General features: G+C 41.0%; 2 protein-coding genes across 5 annotated transcripts in view; one reads left to right on the forward strand and one right to left on the reverse strand.

The window, feature by feature from the left end:
* The window catches only part of ZDHHC3 (zinc finger DHHC-type palmitoyltransferase 3), a 71,274-nt gene extending 58,234 nt beyond the window's left edge, over positions 1-13,040 (reverse strand). For 2 of the 4 annotated variants that reach the window (XM_063452105.1, XM_063452109.1), the window contains exons 1-2: positions 5,858-5,944; positions 3,906-4,235 (exon numbers count right to left, since the gene is read on the reverse strand). In XM_063452105.1, the coding sequence (XP_063308175.1) occupies positions 3,906-4,235; positions 5,858-5,860 (333 nt within the window). In that variant the 5' untranslated portion in view covers positions 5,861-5,944. Of the gene's footprint in view, positions 1-3,905; positions 4,236-5,857; positions 5,945-12,868 lie in introns of those variants that run through there. The other 2 variants (XM_063452107.1, XM_063452106.1) reach the window with 2 other exon arrangements.
* A 75-nt stretch (positions 13,041-13,115) lies between these two features.
* The window catches only part of EXOSC7 (exosome component 7), a 35,296-nt gene continuing 28,362 nt past the window's right edge, over positions 13,116-20,049 (forward strand). The window contains exon 1 of the mRNA XM_063450649.1: positions 13,116-13,203. Within this exon, the coding sequence (XP_063306719.1) occupies positions 13,147-13,203 (57 nt within the window). The 5' untranslated portion in view covers positions 13,116-13,146. The remainder of the gene's footprint in view (positions 13,204-20,049) is intronic.

Here is a 20,049-nt window from a genome sequence, read left to right on the forward strand (position 1 = left end):
TCTGCTCTAGTTTTCTTTGAAACATAAGAAAAAGTAGGGACTATTTTGTCTTCCCCTCCCCCCCCTCCCCCCCTCTTGAGCCTGGCGGGAGGGGGCATGAGGGTGGGGGGGGGCCTATTAACACTATAGTAGTCCTTTAACCACCTAGTATGCAGGTAGTTATCATGACAAAAAATTAAATGGTGACACTTTATTAATAGTTTTTAAAGTTATTATGAATATCAATGTATGCATTGTGTAAACCATATTGGTAGCAAATGCATACTGTAATTTTATTCTCATTTTTATTTATCTTCCCTCTAAAATCAGGGGTTGTCCAATACACAACCCACAAGCCGGTCAGAGCATTGACGCGGATTAGAGAGCTTTATGGCACGGGCATAAGATATTGAGCACACAGGAAAGCCACACAAACACATATAGGACCCCAATCTCTGAAACTGCTATATTTACAGGGTTAACACTAGATGGACCTGGCACCCATTGAGTGGAATTGGTCTGGGTGCCTATAGTGGTTCTTTAATGTTATCACTGATTTTTATCCACCCTGCCCAAATATAACCCCCACAATTCCTGTGAACTCCATATTTGTAGACTTTATGGCTATGACCAGGTAAATCCACAGATGGCACAAACTGGTAAGAGTAGGGTTAAATTAATGCTCACACAGTTAGACCCAAGTATCTGTTAACTGGAACCAAAATTAGTGGCCCCTGACTGACTGGTGAACTGTATGCAGAATTGAAAGTGAGCACTGCATAAAGCCATTTACATCTATTGAGCTCTTGATACTCATCCCCATGCCATTATAATTAGGCTTTGCCAGTTGCCCAGCACCGACCACAGTGCACAGTGTTATGGCATTGCATTTTTAGTATGACAAGAATCTTCCCTTCACTGGCAAAACACCCAGTAGATAGCAGCATCATACCACGTTACTGTTTTATCTTAGAATGCCCAGTGCCAATATCAGTACTGATATTTGCAGCAGTCCTTGGGGATTAGGATTAAATTAATTAAGGTTCGGTTTAGGGCCAGCAAGGTAATACCTCTGCTGAAATCAGCAAGGGAAATTGTCTGTTGACATCCTCTGGGAGTCCAAACATAAAATGATAGGATTAGGATTTAAATTAGGATTAAGGATAGGCATAGGATTAGGGTTCGGAATAAGATTAGGGTGAGGTTTAATTTTGATCCTTTGCGAAGGTATACACATGAAGTATTGCTACACACACAATGGCTGTCAATATGTAAAATGATCCTATCTTTATACAAACATACTATATGGCTGTCACTATATATAAATGAGCCTATCTTTATACATATAGAATGTGAGCTTTATCGACCATGGTGGATAAAAAGGGATGCCTCAGAGTTCAGCCACTTTGCGTCAGTAACAGTGCTCCTGGAAATTGATGCATTCTGTGAGTTAGACATTACACCTCTACTTTTCCAGCTTGAATAACTTTGATGTTACATCCCGGCTTTCGCTAAGAGACAGCGACTCCAGAGTGAGGTGCTCTACAGGTCATTGTCAAGATATACCTGGTTTATGCTTTTACAGCTGATTGCCATGTCATACCAGTTTATGCAGTTATAGCCGATTGCCATGTTATACCAAGTTTATGCATGTAAAGTTTAGTGGCATGATATTACAGATGGCACTGGCAAACTGTTTGTGGACATAGATGCATGTGGCAAGCTGTTTAAGTGTAAATATGTTACCAATACACTGTTTGGGGACATAAATGGCATTGATAAGCTGGTTGGGAACAAAGCTTGCACTGTAAGGTTGTTTTGGGACAAAGATGGTACCGGTAACCTGTTTGATGGCAAAGATTGCTTTCATAAGTTGTTTGAGGCCAGAGATGAAAAGGTGGAGCTCAAAGAGGAAATGGTGGAGCCTAAATAGAAAGAGATGGGACCAAAAAAGAGGAAGGGGTGGATCTTAAACAGGAAGAAGTGTGGCCTTGGCAGGCAGGTGTGAGGTACATTTAGATGGGGGGTGTGTAGGTTTAGTCATGCCTAGGGCAGCACAAAACCAAAATACACTACTGTTTTACTCCTTATATTTTGTAACCTGTAATTCCAAAAATGAAACCAAAATCTTAGGCATGATGTATTCTGTAAATCCGAACAAATGAATTTAAGTTATTTTGAATGACTTTTCTTAAACTGCACTAATTATGTACACACTCTTCTTGGCAAATGTGTTTTACTTTTTAAAAAAGATATATTTTTAAGCCCATTTTGTCCTTTAAACAAATGGTGTATAATATGTGTTGGTGCAACAAATAATAAAGATAGAAATGGTGGTTGAAGACAAAATGCCAAAATGCAAAATGCCAAAATTGCTTGTGTCCTTAAAGGGTTACTCCAAGCACCATAACCATTTCATGGTGCCTGGAGTCTGTATGTGCAGCATTTCGCACAAATTTTTTTTTTTTTTTTTTTTTTTTTATAAATTACATAGATGAAAGGAGACTTGCGTCCATCAAGTTCAGCCTTCCTCACATTTGTTTTTTGCTGTTGATCCAAAAGGCAAAAAACCCAGTTTGAAGTAGTAACTTTTTTTTCCTGAACTGTTAAATTTTGAATATGGGCACCAAAACAACTTTGGGTTAATGAAGCAGTTTTGGAGTATTGATCATGCCCCTGCAGTCTCACTGCTCAATTCTCTGCCATTTAGGAGTTAAATCTTTTTGTTTATGCAGCCCTAGCCACACCTCCCTGTATGTGACTTACACAGTCCACCTAAACACTTCCTGCAAAGAGAGATCTAATGTTAATGCTTAATTTCTTACTGCATATTCAGTTTAATTTAGACATTTTTACTTCCTGCTGTTAATAGCCTGCTAGACTCTGCAGGATCCTTATGTGCGTTGTTAAAGCTTAATTTACAGAGAGGTAAAAACTTCTAAAGCAAGTAAACAACTGATTAGAAATTAATAAAAAAAATTGTCATGCAAGCTATGTGAGTCACAGCCAGGGGAGGTGTAGCTAGGGCTACATAAACAAAAACAAAAGTGATTTAACTCCTAACTGGCAGAAGATTGAGCAGTGAAACTGCAGGGGCATGATTTATGCACCAAAACTGCTTAGCTAAACTAAAGTTGTTTTGGTGCCTATAGTGTCCCTTTAAAATCAACACTTCAAACCTCAAAACGCATTTTCTTAAATTAATACATTAAGAAGTACTAGCTTCTGGATAGGAGGGTACTCTTCCTGACTTTTTGTATTACCAAGCACAAAGTCGAAGGCACTGCTTTGCACAGATTCAATTACATTTTCAATGAGAAGCATTGCTAGCCCAGCAAGGCAATTGCACTCATGTGCCATGCCTCCCAGTGCTTCTCTATAGGGAGAATTAGATGGTGTGGGAAATCATCACTACTGATGATTTCCGAGAGGAGGAGTGGATAGGCAAGGAACATTGTTGCTGGTTATGGGTGATTACCGTAACTCTTTAACCTTTTCTTACAAGAAAGGGGGTTGGATGGGGGGTCCAGACCAATCCCTAACAATTTAGTGTTAGAAATAAATATATTTATTAATAATGCTCAAGTGTTTCCACACTCACATCAGTTATATCTTCAAGAATGTTATATATCTTCTCAGCCTATCACAGGTCATGTGGCTAACCCAAACCTTCCTCATACTACAGAGGCAGAAAAATAGGAAGTTAGTTGCCAGCTGTGATGTTCGATATAACTTTGAGGTTATACTATTGCAGAATAGTTTGACAACTGAAGGGTTGATGGTGCCCTGATACTTCTGCCTGTTAACAATTTCAAAGAACTGAAGGTGCCATGAGGGTGGGAATGCTACTTTAAAGTTTCCTTGGTGCTTTATCATCCATTAGTTTGGCACAAACAAAATTCAAATAGAATACCAGCTGTACTTACAGGATCGGTGATCATAGCACGAAAATGTGATGCCAAAGCCATAAAGGCCAGAATATTAAAAATGATGCCATTAATGGTGCTATAAATCAAGTCTTTGGATGGCAACAACATAACGAAGATAACCACAAACTCCGCATAGAAAACCAAAAACCAGGTCACCACACCGCATGCAATGCCGCAGCCATCCTTTATGAACCACAGTTTATCCATGGAGTTGCGTATAGGTGGTGGCATGCACTTCTCTGGATGGAGGTACTCTGCTGTCCTCTCAATATCTCGATAACGGTGGCTTGGGTTCAGCATTATATGCTCTATAGTCCATAGTTTATCCTGGAAGAGAGACAGGTATTAGTACAACATTATGGCAGAACATTTGGATATACAATGGATAGAAACTAAAGCCATATCCATCTACAAAACCCACTGTAAATTATACAATATCATGACGGTATTGAATTTATAAAAATTAGGATACAAATAAATAATGAATTTTTTTTTTTTTATCACGCTAAAGCCGGGACTGTAGCAGTTGGAGAATTTGTTCAAATAGGCTATTTTGTCCTAAATTTAGCAATTTGGTTTTTAATTCACTACATAAACTCCATTGCTTTTACATTAAACAACAGTGATGTAAAATGTGCTTTATAAAATTAAATAAGGAGTTACAGAAAGATTGAAAAGCAAACGTCAAACTTAGTTCAAAAGTAGTAAAGTCTCTAGGTCAGCTACTTAGATCGCAATTTAGAAATTTGGTTATTTGCCATTGCTACACAATAAACACCTGCACATGTGTCAACGTATCCACAGGGAGGCTTTGACAACCTAATCATCATAATGCTAGTACAATACTACTCCAATATTTATGAAAATTGATTTTTAAAAAACATGCCGCCACTTTAATTTAACTATGGAAAGTAATTTTCATGAGAATATCATGATAAATAGCATTTGGTTACAAAAGCATATAACTACCAAATGTTATTCAGCAGTATTTTTAACCAAAACTACATGCAACATACATTGTATACATGCTATTTCTATTTTAAGGAACACACCAAGCAACATAACTGCTACAGCCTGCTGTAGTGGTTATGGTGCCAGAAGGTAGTAGTCAAACCATTTAAGAAGAGTTTCATAAGTAACACAGCACCACTACCTCAGCAGCCAAATGTCCTGTACAGAACTAAGCCTGGCCCATGGTGGGCTGCATTCTCTGGCCAAGAGAACTCAGATGACACGCTCATCCAATGAGCTCACCCTGCACAGCAGGGCTTACCTTGGTGGAGCCAATGGAGGCTCCCTACAGGAGCTTCCTTCCCATGTTCACTCTTTATAATACAGTGGGCCCTAGGCGGCTGTCAATTGGACAGTGGCTGTATGGGCATTAACAATTTATTGAAATATTACATACTCATTTAAAAAGTTTTAAGTTGAATTTGGAAATCATACAAAATTGCAACCAATTTAAATATGTGTAAAACATGCGTAAATCGCATGGAGTTTTTCGAATATAAAAACATAATTTATGAATATACTAGCAAATCTTCTAGAAGCAAAAACTCTGCATCAATTATTTGTAAGCAATAACCTATTGCAAATTAAAGTAAAACAGCCTCATGTGCCGTTACAGAGCGTTGTATCACCTACCTACTATCTCCTTGGTAGTGATGCAATCATGACAAAGTATCTTTGTCACCAAGTAATGCATTTCCTTTAATAAATTAATAATAGATGTACAGTTTCTCAGAGCTCAAAGTGCAACTACAACTGGAAAAGGAAACCAAGCTCCTATAATGTCACTTGTGTTTCAAATATAGAACCCAGGAAGTTGCCCAATTTGAAGACAAAGCATTCCCCCAAAGATCAACAAGATTTAACAGTCAATAAACAATAAAATATGACCTAGAATACAAAAGACCAAGCCTTAAATTGAATCTGAACATTGAACAGACCATAAAATGCCACCTGGCTCGAGCGAGCGTGGAGAAAATCCTTCCAACACAACTTTGCTGAGAATTGCTGACTGAAACCAGGAAGCTCCCTGCAGATTCTAAAGTTTACCAAGTCACTTCCTCAATACACCTGTAGTAGCTTGTCCCGCCCAAGACACATCACTTGAATTAAATTACCTCACCAGTTCTCCTCCTTTGAAACCTGCAGCATTGGTTTCAAACACTGTGATTCATGATCACTTCTGTGACATTGTTTGCATGCCTTAAGAGCTTCTGTCACTGAAATATGTTAAATCTACCAAGACAAATAATAATAATATTGCAACGTGCTGGCATTATGGCCAGCGCTGTAACTGTCCATTGTTGGACATAGTGTGCAGTGGGGATACGTTTAGGTCATGTAGGTCTGGTAGTTTAGGTATATCGCGTTTTTTGAAATCAAATTTCCACGGCAAAAATAGAACGATAATCTGATTGGCTACAGTTCATCAAGCTTGTGCAGCACTGTATAAATAATATAAACTGTTATAAATGGAGTATCATTTTTGGCATCCTAATCCTTTTCCCTCAAATTATAAGGACAAGCATCCCACCCTCCCAATTATCTGTCTTAGGCTTTAAGTAAAGGAGTACGGTTGCCTCCAATTTTCAGAATGGACAGAGGCGCAATGATAAGAATCTAGCTCCCAAGGCGGATTGTATTTGTTTACGCTTGGTTTTAAAGTTATTTTAAGATTTAATCAATTTTGGTTGTGTTTTTAATGGGATGGTTATGTATAATGCCTCTCAAACCCTTGCAATAAAAGCTATGGCCATTTACAGTCTCTTTGGGTTCATTATTTATGTTATTGCAATAATAAGTTATATATTGTTCGAGCAATTGCTATATATTGGCTGATCTGTCTTATTTCAGCAAGCAGAACGTGTTTTCAAATCTTGTTTTGCAAAGTGAGTGACATTTAACCGTGCATTAAAAACAGTATTGCACAGTGTGACTCATCCTGTTTAGGGTAAAGCCTTTAATCTAAAAGCAGCATTGAGGAAATATCTCCTGGCCTGCCCAAGATTAGTGGGAGTTAAACTCCCAAGCAGCAGTTCCATTAATTCAGTCACTCGACGGAAAGTGACACGCCAGGAGAGAACCTTGAAACCCATAGATAGTGACATTTGACTCGGTTGGAATTTCAGTGAAATTTCAACATAGTCTTTATTAACGTTTCTGACAGAGCCGCTTTAACACCTTCATCAGGGCTCCAATTTTCGAGTACTACAATACCAAACAGGTATTTATATTTACAATTAACACAAAGTGCAATGTACATAGTATTTGTATGTAACGGCAATGGCCAAAAAAGTAAACATAGTCAGATTACTAATAGATAAACCATCCCTATGCTTAGAGGCAACATTCAAGCTTGATATCTCTGTTTAAAATTAAGAGTAGTTTGACCTAGACACATTTGGTAGATATGCCACTTTTTGGCTGTGTGATAAGAGTACAATCTTTCCTGTTATTGCTTTAGCCTTGTTTATTTGTAAATCTTACCATATTTACTTGAATCTAATGCGGACCTCAATTATTGAAGGTTGGAAGATAAATGTTTTTGCTGGCGAATGTAATGTGCATTTATACAAGAAGATACTACTATACAACATTGTGCTACAATGACAATGTTTATTGCCATATACCATAGTAACATTGATGGTATTTCAGTTTTAGTGTTACATGTTAAAGGACCACTCTAGTGCCAGGAAAGCATACTCGTTTTCCTGGCACTAGAGTGCCCTGAGGGTGCCCCCACCCTCAGGGACCCCCTCCCGCCCGGCTCTGGAAAGGGGAAAGGGGTTAAATCTTACCTTTTTCCAGCGCTGGGCGGGGAGCTCTCCTCCTCCTCTCCGCCTCCGTTCCTCCCCGTCGGCTGAATGCGCACGCGCGGCAAGAGCTGCGCGCGCATTCAGCCGGTCACATAGGAAAGCATTCATAATGCTTTCCTATGGACGCTTGCGTGCTCTCACTGTGATTTTCACAGTGAGAATCACGCAAGCGCCTCTAGCGGCTGTCAGTGAGACAGCCACTAGAGGAAATAGGGGAAGGCTTAACTAATTGATAAACATAGCAGTTTCTCTGAAACTGCTATGTTTATAAAACAATTAGTTAACCCTAGCTGGACCTGGCACCCAGACCACTTCATTAAGCTGAAGTGGTCTGGGTGCCTAGAGTGGTCCTTTAAGTCTGTTCTTTCTTAAACGAATGAAAGGAACACAATTTGTCTGTGTGAATTTTGCTCTGAATGTAATGAGCATTCAAATTTTGGAAACATTATTTTATTTTTAAAAAAAAAAAGAAAGAAAGAAAAACGTGTGCATTAGATTTGTAAATATGGTATTGTTCTATGCAGTGCTTCACTACTTATGACACAGTCTACTACAATATATCTGTTCATTTTGAATTGGATACTTTGTATCACGTATGAACACAGTGGGTAGGATACATTTCAGTTGCTACATAAACACACACACACATATATATATATATATATATATATATATATATAAATAAAAACAGTGGCAATGAATATTTTTAGACCATGGGTCTCTAACCATTTGGCTTTCCTAGGCCTATTGAGCATTGAGGAATGGTCTTGGGCCATTCATCAACTATATGATATAGTTAATGTATACAAGTAATACAATTTTAAAAGCTAATTTCTTAATTTTGATATTTCAATGGTTTAGTAAATAATGCCTTGTTTGTTATACTTATGTGGGATTGCTATATTTAAGGATACCAAATTAGGGAGCTATCTTCTAAACACATACACATGTATATACATATGCACAAACAACCACAGATATACGCATACACAATCATAGACACACACATACAATCACAGACCTATACACACAGTCACATACATACAATCCCACACCTATGCATAATGCCTACATACAGTAAATACATAAAAATTATGTATTTTGAAAAAAGGTATTTACAACTGCTATAGAAATCTTTATCAATTTCTGGACTGTTACAGTACTGCCAACAATGAAAAGACAGAGTCAGTCCATTCACTCCTCCCCCGTTCCTGACTGTCAAAATGCTATCACCCACTGAAACATCCTGTCCTCCCACCATGGGCTATCGCAGTGGGCTATCGCAGTAGGCTATCGCATGCAGCTAGTAATACCCTTGGATCTTATTTTCTCTCATCAATATACAATCTCTAATCTCTGCAACACTCCAATTCCTCTCGCAGATCACCACCTCTTATCATTTGCTCTCAATAGCCCCTTACCCCATCATCCTCAACCTAACCCCTCTCAACTAAGAAGAAATCTGAATTATATTGACCTCCAGCAGCTATCAGCTAATATTGATTCCCAACTTTTATCCATCCCTACTTTCTCCTGTCCCTCACTGGCTATCTCCTCATATAACACTACCCTCACCTCTGCCCTGGATGCTGCAGCCCCGCTCCAAACATGCACCTTGAGGAGAACACGCCCCCAACCGTGGCCCACTAAATCAACACGCCACCTGCAGAGATGCTCCCGTCCTGCTGAACGCTGCTGGTGGAAGTCACGCACCCAGTCCGACTTCCTCCACTACAAATTCATGTTGCGTTCATACAGCACAGCGTGTGGGTGCAGCATGCATGCGCTGCACACACAATGTTTAGTTGACAGAGAAAGCTATTTTTTTTTTGTTTCTCAGCCAGGTGGGCTGGTTTATAGCTGCAGCTCTCAAATCACTGCAGTTGTAAGTCACCCTCAGCATTTAGAGCGAGTGCATGGTACTCATGCAAAGTTGCTACAGTGGTTAAACTGACACCTAAACATGACACATGCCCAGGTCACACTATATAAGAAGAATCCCAAAACACTTGTGTATTGTGAGACATATAAACATGAAATCCCTATGTCTGTGAAGCTCAATGATAGTGAAACTATGGCACGTGCCACCTATGGAAAGCAGACGTCACTGAAATGGCACTTATAGTGCCTGCCAAATGAAAAGGTAGCTGGAATGTTGCATACTAAGGCACTTAAAATATCATTATCAAGTACCCTGTAACATGTTGGCAATGGTATGAGTGCACATTAAAGGGACACACATCACTTTGAGACAAAGATCTAGTTCCAAAGCTTTAGGTTTGAATGAGTCAGTTGCCTCACCCTGCAGGCTAGTAAAAGTAGGTAAATATAATTTGTTTTCATGTGTAACTGCTTCTTCTTTCTTACACTTTACACACACACTCCAGAGGGACAGCAACCTAACCAGTGTTCTATACCTAGAAGTGCTGGAAAAGTAAGTGCATTGGCCAAGCCTGACAAATTTACACATGTGCAGCTAGATGGAAGGTATCTTCACCTTCAACATCCTGACAGGGGGAGAAGAGAGGGTGTCTGATACTTGTGACCATGAAAAGCAGGCTCTGGTGTCAGGTTTCGCTTTCCTGCTGCTGCACTATGACATCCAGTTTCTGCTATTAGTGGACAGGTTTGAAACTGATAAAGGGTGGGAGGGAAAGGGGGGGCTTGGGGATAAATAAACTGCCCTAGCTAATACGGGTGTCCAACAATACAATCTGACCAAGTTTATACTACATTTATGCTTGTTTCAAAAAAGAAAAAATTATTGTCAAGTGATGCATACTCCTTTTAACAGTTTATTGGTCCAGAATCAGGCAGCAGATAGAATATGTTTGTCAGAAAGGGAAGAGGACACATGTGGGAAAGACAGGACACATGAAAAGTCTAAGCTAATATGGCATCATTTAAAGGGACTCTCCAGTGCCAGGAAAACATATCCATTTTCCTGGCACTGCATGACCTTGCAGTGCCCCTCTCCCTCCCACCCCCATCCCATGTTGCTGAAGGGGTTAAAACCCATTAAGTGATTTACCTGAATACAGCGTCAATGTCCCTCGGCGCTGGGTCAGGCTCCGCCCACGCTCCTCCCCCCCAACATCAGCCAGCGGGGGAGACCTAATGTGCATGCGCGGCAATGGTCACGTGCGTACACATTAGACCTCCCCATAGGAAAGCATTATTCAATGCTTTCCTATGGGGATTCCGGTGACGCTGGAGGTCCTCATGAATAGTGAACACTTTTCATGTTCCAAGAACACGGAAGACCCTCTAGTGGCTGTCTGATAGACAGCCACTAGAGGAGGACTGAAACCTGCAAGGTAATTATTGGAGTTTATAAAAACTGCAATAATTACACTTGCAGGGTTAAGGGTGGTGGGAATTGGCACCCAGACCACTCCAATGGGCAGAAGTGGGTGCCTGGAGGGTCCCTTTAACTATAGAGTATAGTGGACTGATGTACACAAGAGACTGATCTGGTGTAGGAGAAAAGGACTGACATGGAAGAAAACTGAAATGCTTGGTAAGAAATAATACTTATATAGAAGGCGAGACAGGCACACATATTTGCAAGTTATAGAGAGTACATTTTGAGAGCAGGAGAATAGTCAGTGGAGAGGAGTATGAAAGTTAGAGAGTGGGGTAATATTCAAATGAAGACTGTAGGGACTGAGTGGAAAAGAAGGAAAGCCATTCACAAGAATTAGGAGTGAAGGAATGGGAGGTCACATAGAGAGGAGAGCTTTATTTGACGTGACTGAGATGAAACGCAAATTATTGTTATTATTATTTATATAGCGCCAACAAATTCCGTAGCGCTGTACAATGGGAATGAGGAGAAGCGAGAAATCCAATGAAGAATGACCACGTAAAAATGAAAAAGGGAAGGGAGAAGAAAACCAGAATGGGTGAATATTTTTAGAATATTTGGGAACTGGAAAAATATTCGCCAACACTGGTATACTTCAATATAGCATCACATATTGTAAAAATATTTCCTACAGGCCAAGAACCTCTTTTATTGCAGATGTCTGACATAGAAACGGATTTAAACAAAAAAATACAGAAAAGCAAAACGAAAACATAACATAAGCCACAATAAATCATAGATTTCCTGTGTGCAAAAAAAACAACAACAAAAAACACTTACTGGTAATACTGCATAACAAACAGCAATACAGTAAATCAAACCTGCAAGTGTTTTAACTCTCCACCCCCATATTCTATCAATTTATTGATTTATTAGAAAGGAGAATTATAATTATGGTCACATGTGCTTGTTATTGCTAATACATTCACTATACTGTCAGACATCCCAACATGCAAAAACTAATTTCAGGGAGGTGGCTTCATCAGCTACTGAGCCCCTCACCACACAAACACAGCAAATATGTATGAACAAGGAGATGGCAAGCTACCGCGGACCCCCACCACCACACACACAGCAAATATGTATGAACAAGGACATGACATTTTATTATGACAGAACACAACTATTTAACAACACATTGCAAGTATTTACACACATTATTAACACACCTTGATGAATGCACACACCTTGACACACAGATACATATACACACACACACAGCTTGACAAACATACACATTGACACAGCTTGACAAACACACACACACACACTGACATATACACACAGCTTGATAAACACACACACACTGACATATACACACAGCTTGATAAACACACACACACTGACATATACACACAGCTTGATAAACACACACACACTGACATATACACACAGCTTGATAAACACACACACACACACACACTGACATATACACACAGCTTGACAAACACACTGACATATACACACACAGGCACATATATCACACTTTGACACATAAATCCATGTAAGTGATCGTGTCAGTTTGGTATTCTCATATGAGCAGACTGCCCAATGTGTTATTATCAGCACATTGACGGTCTTACAGTAGACCTGCACCATGCTGCCCATACAGTGCTGCCAGCTGCAGTCATTGGTGACATTAATAATAACCCACCTCTGTATCAGTACATTCAGCATCCTGTCATCCCCGTCCCCCCGTTTTAACCCTGCAGTCACCGGGCTCCAGGCAGCGCATAGCTTCACACACAGTTAAATCTGAGCACACTTACGGACAATGCCCTCTCCTTCCGCTTTTTTGACAAACCAACTGCCCCACCGTTGTTATCGCTCCACCAGCACTTACCGGAGATGGCGACAGGGGGCAGCTGTCAGGAAGCAAGGAGCAAGCACGGCCGCCACGCCCACCGCACTCGGCAGCACACCGATTACGTTAACTACTGGCAGGAAGGCAGTGGGAGAGTGTAAGCAATGGGCTGGCGCGCAGTGATGACGTTCTGTCGGTTTCTGATGACGTACGATAGCGCTTTTGGTCTGCTATGGTTGCAGCATGGCTTCTGTGCTACTGAGTGAGGCGGAGAAAGTGTACATCCTGCATGGAGTCCAGGTACGGTGGCAGATACAGCATGCTATAAAGCAGGCTTCCCCAAACTCCGGCCCTCCAGATGTTGCTGAACTACAACTCCCATGATTCTCAGCCTATCTTTTCATTCATAGAATCATGGGAATTGTAGTTCAGCAACATCTGGAGGACCGGAGTTTGGGGAAGCCTGCTTTATAGCATCACATGGCTGAATGGTACCTGCTATGATAAATGCCATTCATTATTTTGTAGGAGCTTCTATTAGCAATGTTTTATTCTAATTTCAGCCACTAAACAGTCACAATTGTGGTTATGTATGTATGTATGTACAATGAAGGATACACTGAGCTTTATCTTCTTTTCAAGTATGTCCTGTATAAAAAGTGTTGTTTTTTTTTTTTGTTTGTTTGTTTTTTTCTTCATTCGGTTCCATAATTTTCCGCTTTCCTATGTTTAGAACTGTCACGTCAATATTTTTACATTGGCAAGGTTTGTTATTGGTTTGGCATATTCATACAGACATTGCAGGACCAACCGCAACAATAAGTGCCTCCAGTAAATATGAGTGCAGCAAACTGCATAAAATTTTGCACAAAAAAATAGCCATAGGATTGCTGAATTTAGATAATCTGTGTGTCTACTTATGTCCTATAATAAGAAAATATTGGTAGGGAGGCAGAGAGGGAAATTGGGGCACAAAAAAAGGAGAAAAATAAAAACACAACAAAACAAGTCGTAAATAAAATACACTTTACTTTTATACATAACCCCCAATAGAGGAGATTTATCAAATAGTTATTTTCTACATCATGATAGAAAAATGTAGAATAAGTCTCCATTGGAACGTGCTTGTTGGTTTCTATGGCCATGACAGGTTACTTTAACGCTTTAATGACGTTCAGACGTGTCATAACGTCCCTACTATTTGGTGTGTGTGTGGTTAAATCCCTACTCACTAGATACCTAGGGGTCCCCTCTGTCACCTGGGGCCATTTTTAGTGGCCCAGGCGTTTTGATAAGCAGCATGCAGTGATGAAAGTTAGCACGACATATAGCCCTTTAAATCTATAGAGAACACTGCAGCAGAGTTATTAAACTGTGTGTGTGTGTGTATGTATATATATATATATATATATATATATATATATATATATATATGTATTAAGGCCTTTTGGCCTGTAATTGTGGGAGGGGCGTATGACTCACCTTCTACCTACTTAAGGGACACCCCTTACCTGGCTCCATACCGTCCGAGGTCAGCGCTGCATCCTGAATCCACTTCCGGTTCACGGACGGCGCCATCTTGCTTTCGGGGAAACTCTGCGTTTCGTTGGTGTTAGCGGTGTCCAGGAACTCCTTTCAGGTCTTTCCTCCCGGCCAGCCACGCACAAAAACCCGGTCTTCATTGTTGATTGAGTCCTCAGGTCTTCAAAAACGTAAGTCCGTCGCCCGGATCACTTCCCACGGCGTCACGATTTTTCACGGCCTTACTTTACGGCCGCACGCTTTACGGCCAAGTCACAGGCGAATTAACCCTCTGGTTTCCGGAAACCTATGTACCGTGTATGTAGCAATCGTATGCATCATTATTCAGTATTCACAGTATGTTACCATGTTTCTATTTATCCTTATAAAATTTTCTGTACTTGGCAATTATCCTGGTAAATAAGTTTAATTTTAGTCTTTTATTAAGTACCTCTGTATATATATTTTCATATTGATACTTCATCTATTTTATACATACACACACACACACACAGACTGTATTTTATATACATATGATGTTTAAGCATATCCTCCCTATTCATGTGTTATAAATTATACTTAAGTGAGGGCTCAGATATATTATTATATTAGGATATATTAGTATAACATCCTGTTATACAACAGTTATGGTTAGCCTACATTACGGCTCCTTTTTCTGTCATGCTCGTACACATACCACAAGCTCAAGGACACAGTCCTATTTTCTAAGAGTATAATGGAGATGTTATTACAACCATGTACACTACGATTACATGGCACTAACTATTCAGGCCATTTCTTATCATACTCATACGCAATACCACGAGTATATAAGAACACGGTCCTACCTTCCACAGAGGGTTTCGGGTTGAATCACACGCTTGGTTCAACCTCTCATACGTCACAACATTTTCTGCATAGATTGTCATTTCACATAATTTCACATGGCATTTACAAACTCAGGCCTTTTCTTGACACACTCAGACGACGTAACACGAGTATTCAAGAACACGGCATATACGTCTCACAAGACTTTCAGTTTTGAATCACACGTTCTGGTTCTTACATTCATACGTCACTTTACAGCAACATTTATGATTCTGCATATTGTCATTTTCACATTAAAAGTCCCTTACATTCCCAGATCAGTTTAGTGACATGCATATCATCTGATCACCTTCCATATATACACATTACACGGCCAATCCCCTGCTGCCAGGTATCGGACTCAGCATAACGCTTGTCACCAAGCATGGGCAGTCATGTCACTATCCTACTCATAGACTTTTACACCTCCCACACATACTGCTAGAAGCCATAATCCCAGCCTATACAGATTACACAGGTCTCACGGGATCCATTCTCACTCTATCCCTTTTTAGGTTTATCCAGGTTTTCATACCTGTCGATTCTCAAAACTTTATACATACTACCAGGTACGTAAGCCTGCTCACGCTGTAGTTCACATACGTTTCATTCTTCTAGGCCATAGAGTACTGGCAAGTTAGGGGTATAGGCCCAAATAGGTATCTCCCTTCTTGGCATTTCTGCCTATCGTTTAGTGGTCCGCGAGGCCAACACCCCGCCTCCAAGTCTCGGAGGCAAACGCCATCGGGCCACACGTGAGTTAGCCGCCTCGCAATATTTATAGAGAGGGCCTCACCTGTCACTCCCTCCCCCTGTTTTCTTTTACTATCACCGAGAGGCCTACGATTCCTGCCACTACGACGGGTGGCCTCAATAACCCCTCGCGCCAACTCATAGACAGAGCCTCTCATAGCCACTTGGCAACTAGCAGGGCCTCACCTGTCACCAAAGAACAAGATTAATGGTTTCGCCTTACCCGGCATAATTAGCCTGCCAGTACATCCCCTAGGATTTTCCAAAGTGTCTGGCGCATTCTCACAGTACGGGACAAGGTCCAACTGGAGCGAGATTGATACTGTCATTTTCTGCAGACACTTTGCAGGTTTGAGAACACCGGCCCGTGCATACTGCTCCTCCATGGCCATACTGCCAATTTTGTCCTACCACTGCAAACGAACCTACTACCTCACAGGGCACTGGTTCCGCTGGTTCAGCAGAGGAAACGCCCAAAGATAAACTGGGTCGTCCTATCAAGTTTTTGGGAAAATCCCAAATATGTAATAATTTCAATGTCTGTGCATGTAATTACAGTGGATGTAGGTTATTGCATATATGTTCAAACATGCTTTAGAGCACAGGCGAAAACTATGTGTCCAATTAAATGTACCCTAAGCAATACTTAACGGATATAAAGGGAAATCTTCCCACAAACAAAGATTTATCATCGATCTGTCTGCACCTCACACCTCTGCCAATAATCACGCCATTACGGCTATCATGCAGGCAGGTGTCGGAGCACGGCTCAGCAAGACTGACATAACACATGCTTTCAAATTATTGCCTATCCACCGTACACTATGGCACCTGCATGGCATTAAGTGGGCCGGGCACTACTATTTTTTCTCACGTTTAACGTTTGGTTCAAAAGTAGTCCGGCCTTTTTCGACGTATTCGCCGAAACACTATGCTGATTATTGTTAAATGTAGCCAGATGCCCTACAGTCATACACTACTGGATGATTTCTTACTGATCGAAGAGAATATTTCTCCACCCAGTAGCCTCATAGAAACCATCAGTCTTTTTAAACAGGTGGGCGTCCCAGTTTCCCCCACCAAAACCGAAGGACCAGATACAGTTATCACTTTCCTAGGAATCATACTAGACTCAGCCACAGCCAGCAAGCCAGCCTGCCACACACCAATATAGAGAACATTCTTACCAACATTAACCTATACTTACACCTCGGTACTTGCAACCGCAAGAATTACATCTCTACTTGGGTCACTAAATTTTGCCATGCGCATTATACCCCAAGGCCGGGCTTTCATCTCACGACTCCTAAACATGTTCCCACTGTTTAGCATGATGCACACAGGTTACCCCTGGATACCCAGGCCACGGCAGACCTACTTATGTGGAGAAACTTTTAACCACCTGGAATGGGAGAAGCATGTTTCCCCCTGAATTGTCTGACTCTTCACCTACCATCTGGTCAGACGCGGGTCTACCACAGGTTTCGCAGTAATTTACGGGAATGAATGGCTTTGGGGTAGTTGGCCTCCAGAGGTTCAGGACCTGGAGAGTTTTTCCAACTACTTCAGCTCTATTTGAGATATATCCCATTGTGGCAGCTGCCGTGACATGGGGGCATCTATGGGCAGGTTCGTCAGTACGTTGCTACTCAGACAACCAAGCAACGCACCACATCATAAACAAAGGTCGATCCAAATCACTGACCATTATGAGGTTCTTGAGGAAACTCACCTGGCTGGCCGCGTGTCACAATTTTTTCTTGTTTTGTGTGCATGTCCCAGGTGTATACAACACGGCTGCTGACCATTTGTCTTGTTTCAATTTACAGGCTTTTCGACATACTTCCGTCAGCTGCACGCACAGCCACGACCACTCCACCTTTCCACCAACTAGTCATGGACTAGACGCTATAATGCAACATAGCAGGACATTGTCACAATTAGCGCTATCCGCCAATACCCGGAAGACCTATGACAGGGCTTTCCTTCTATTCAAAAGATTTCTGTCATCACACAATATCGCACAACCTTTCATTATGACATCCTTGTTGGGTTTTGCTTCCTTTTTGCCACCTCAAACTCAAATTATCATACAACACAATCAAGCTATATCTAACAGGCATACAACATCACATGTTAACATTACAACCAATCAACACAAGTTTCATGTCCTCCTACCAGATCAAAAATATCCTTAGGGGTATTCAGAGATCCGAACCCCCACGTACTGCGCAAAGGCTACCCATAGACGTCAATATTTTCAAAGATCTATCCAAACTACTAGATTTAAAACCCTTTGCCAACAACACAAACCTTGTTATTAAAACCGCCATCTATATGGCTTTTTATGGGTTTTAAGACCAAGAGAATTTACCGCCATCTACACAACCCAGTCCACTCACATTCTGCTTCACTCACACTTAACAAAACACATGGATTACTATATCTTGCCTCTGCATCACTCCAAAACCAATCAACACGCACCTCCGGTAGAGGTTAGATACTATCCTACCCACAACGAGTGGTGCCCCGTCACATTACTGGACACATATACCCAGGTTTTACAAGCATCACCATCTCAACCACTTTTGTCTACAAGGTTCGGTACTCACTACCACCACCTTCATGACCCACGTCAGGTCATTACTTACACAACTAGGCCTAAAAGCAAATAACTATTCGGGCCACTCCTTCCGCTTAGGAGCAGCCACTACAGCGCTGGAAGTCCTCTGCATACTCTAGATACACACCTAACCCAGTACAAGAAGTTAGAAATGCCTTTCAAGATATGTCTGGTTAAAGTATGTATATTGCTCGTTTCGTAATAAATTTTGATTTTCTACTTTTGCCCTCTTTATTTACAGGTCTACCTCATCGTCGGTTCCGGCACACCACAACCGACTTGCTCTTGTAATACCATCCCACACCTAACAGTGTTTGTATCTTCTGTACTATCAGGAGCCCTTAACACAAGTATTAAGGCCTTTTGGCCTGTAATTGTGGGAGGGGCGTATGACTCACCTTCTACCTACTTAAGGGACACCCCTTACCTGGCTCCATACCGTCCGAGGTCAGCGCTGCATCACCCTCCCACCCACTCCTCTTTATCAACTCCTTTTTCTTACATTTCTTCTAGGTGGGCCCTCTTTATTTACAGGTCTACCTCATCGTCGGTTCCGGCACACCACAACCGACTTGCTCTTGTAATACCATCCCACACCTAACAGTGTTTGTATCTTCTGTACTATCAGGAGCCCTTAACACAAATATATATATATATATATATATTTATTTTATTTTATTTTCTCACCCTTCCTGAGTGGTATATATTACTCTACCAGAGGCCTGGAAGTCTGAGGGTTCTGCGCAGTATCTTAGCTGTTTCTAGAACTGCTCTCTTGTGGACAGCGTTCTTAGATGTCCCACCTGGAATCTGTTGAAGCCACTCCCCCAACTTGGGGGTCCCAGTCCTGAGTGCTCCTATCACAACTGGGACTACTACTGCCTTCACTTTCCACATCCTTTCTAGCTCTTTTTATTTTCAGTCCTTGGTATTTGTCCATCTTCTCATGTTCCTTCTTCCTAATGTTATAGTAACTTGGTATTGCCACATCCACCACCACTGCACTCTCCCATTTCTTGTCTATCACCACAATGTCAGGTTGGTTGGCCAGTCCTTGCTTGCCTGTCTGGGTCTGAAAGTATTCTTAGCACTCAATTATTATTATTTTTACTATTATTTTATTATTTATATAACGCCAGCAAATTCCATAGCGCTGTACAATAGGTGGACTAACAGACACATAATTGTAACCAGACAAATGGATACAGGAACAGAGAGGTTGAGGGCCCTGCTCAATGAGCTTACATGCTAGAGGGAGTGGGGTATAGTGAACAAAGGGTATAAGTTGGGGTAATGAAATAGGTTGCTAGAAAAGTAATCACTGAGAACTTAGGTTATTTTTGACAGTTGCAGGAGAGGAGTCGAGGGGGGATGAAAACCTG

Source organism: Pelobates fuscus, chromosome 4, assembly GCF_036172605.1.
Source record: "Pelobates fuscus isolate aPelFus1 chromosome 4, aPelFus1.pri, whole genome shotgun sequence".
Taxonomy (NCBI): Eukaryota; Metazoa; Chordata; class Amphibia; order Anura; family Pelobatidae; genus Pelobates; species Pelobates fuscus.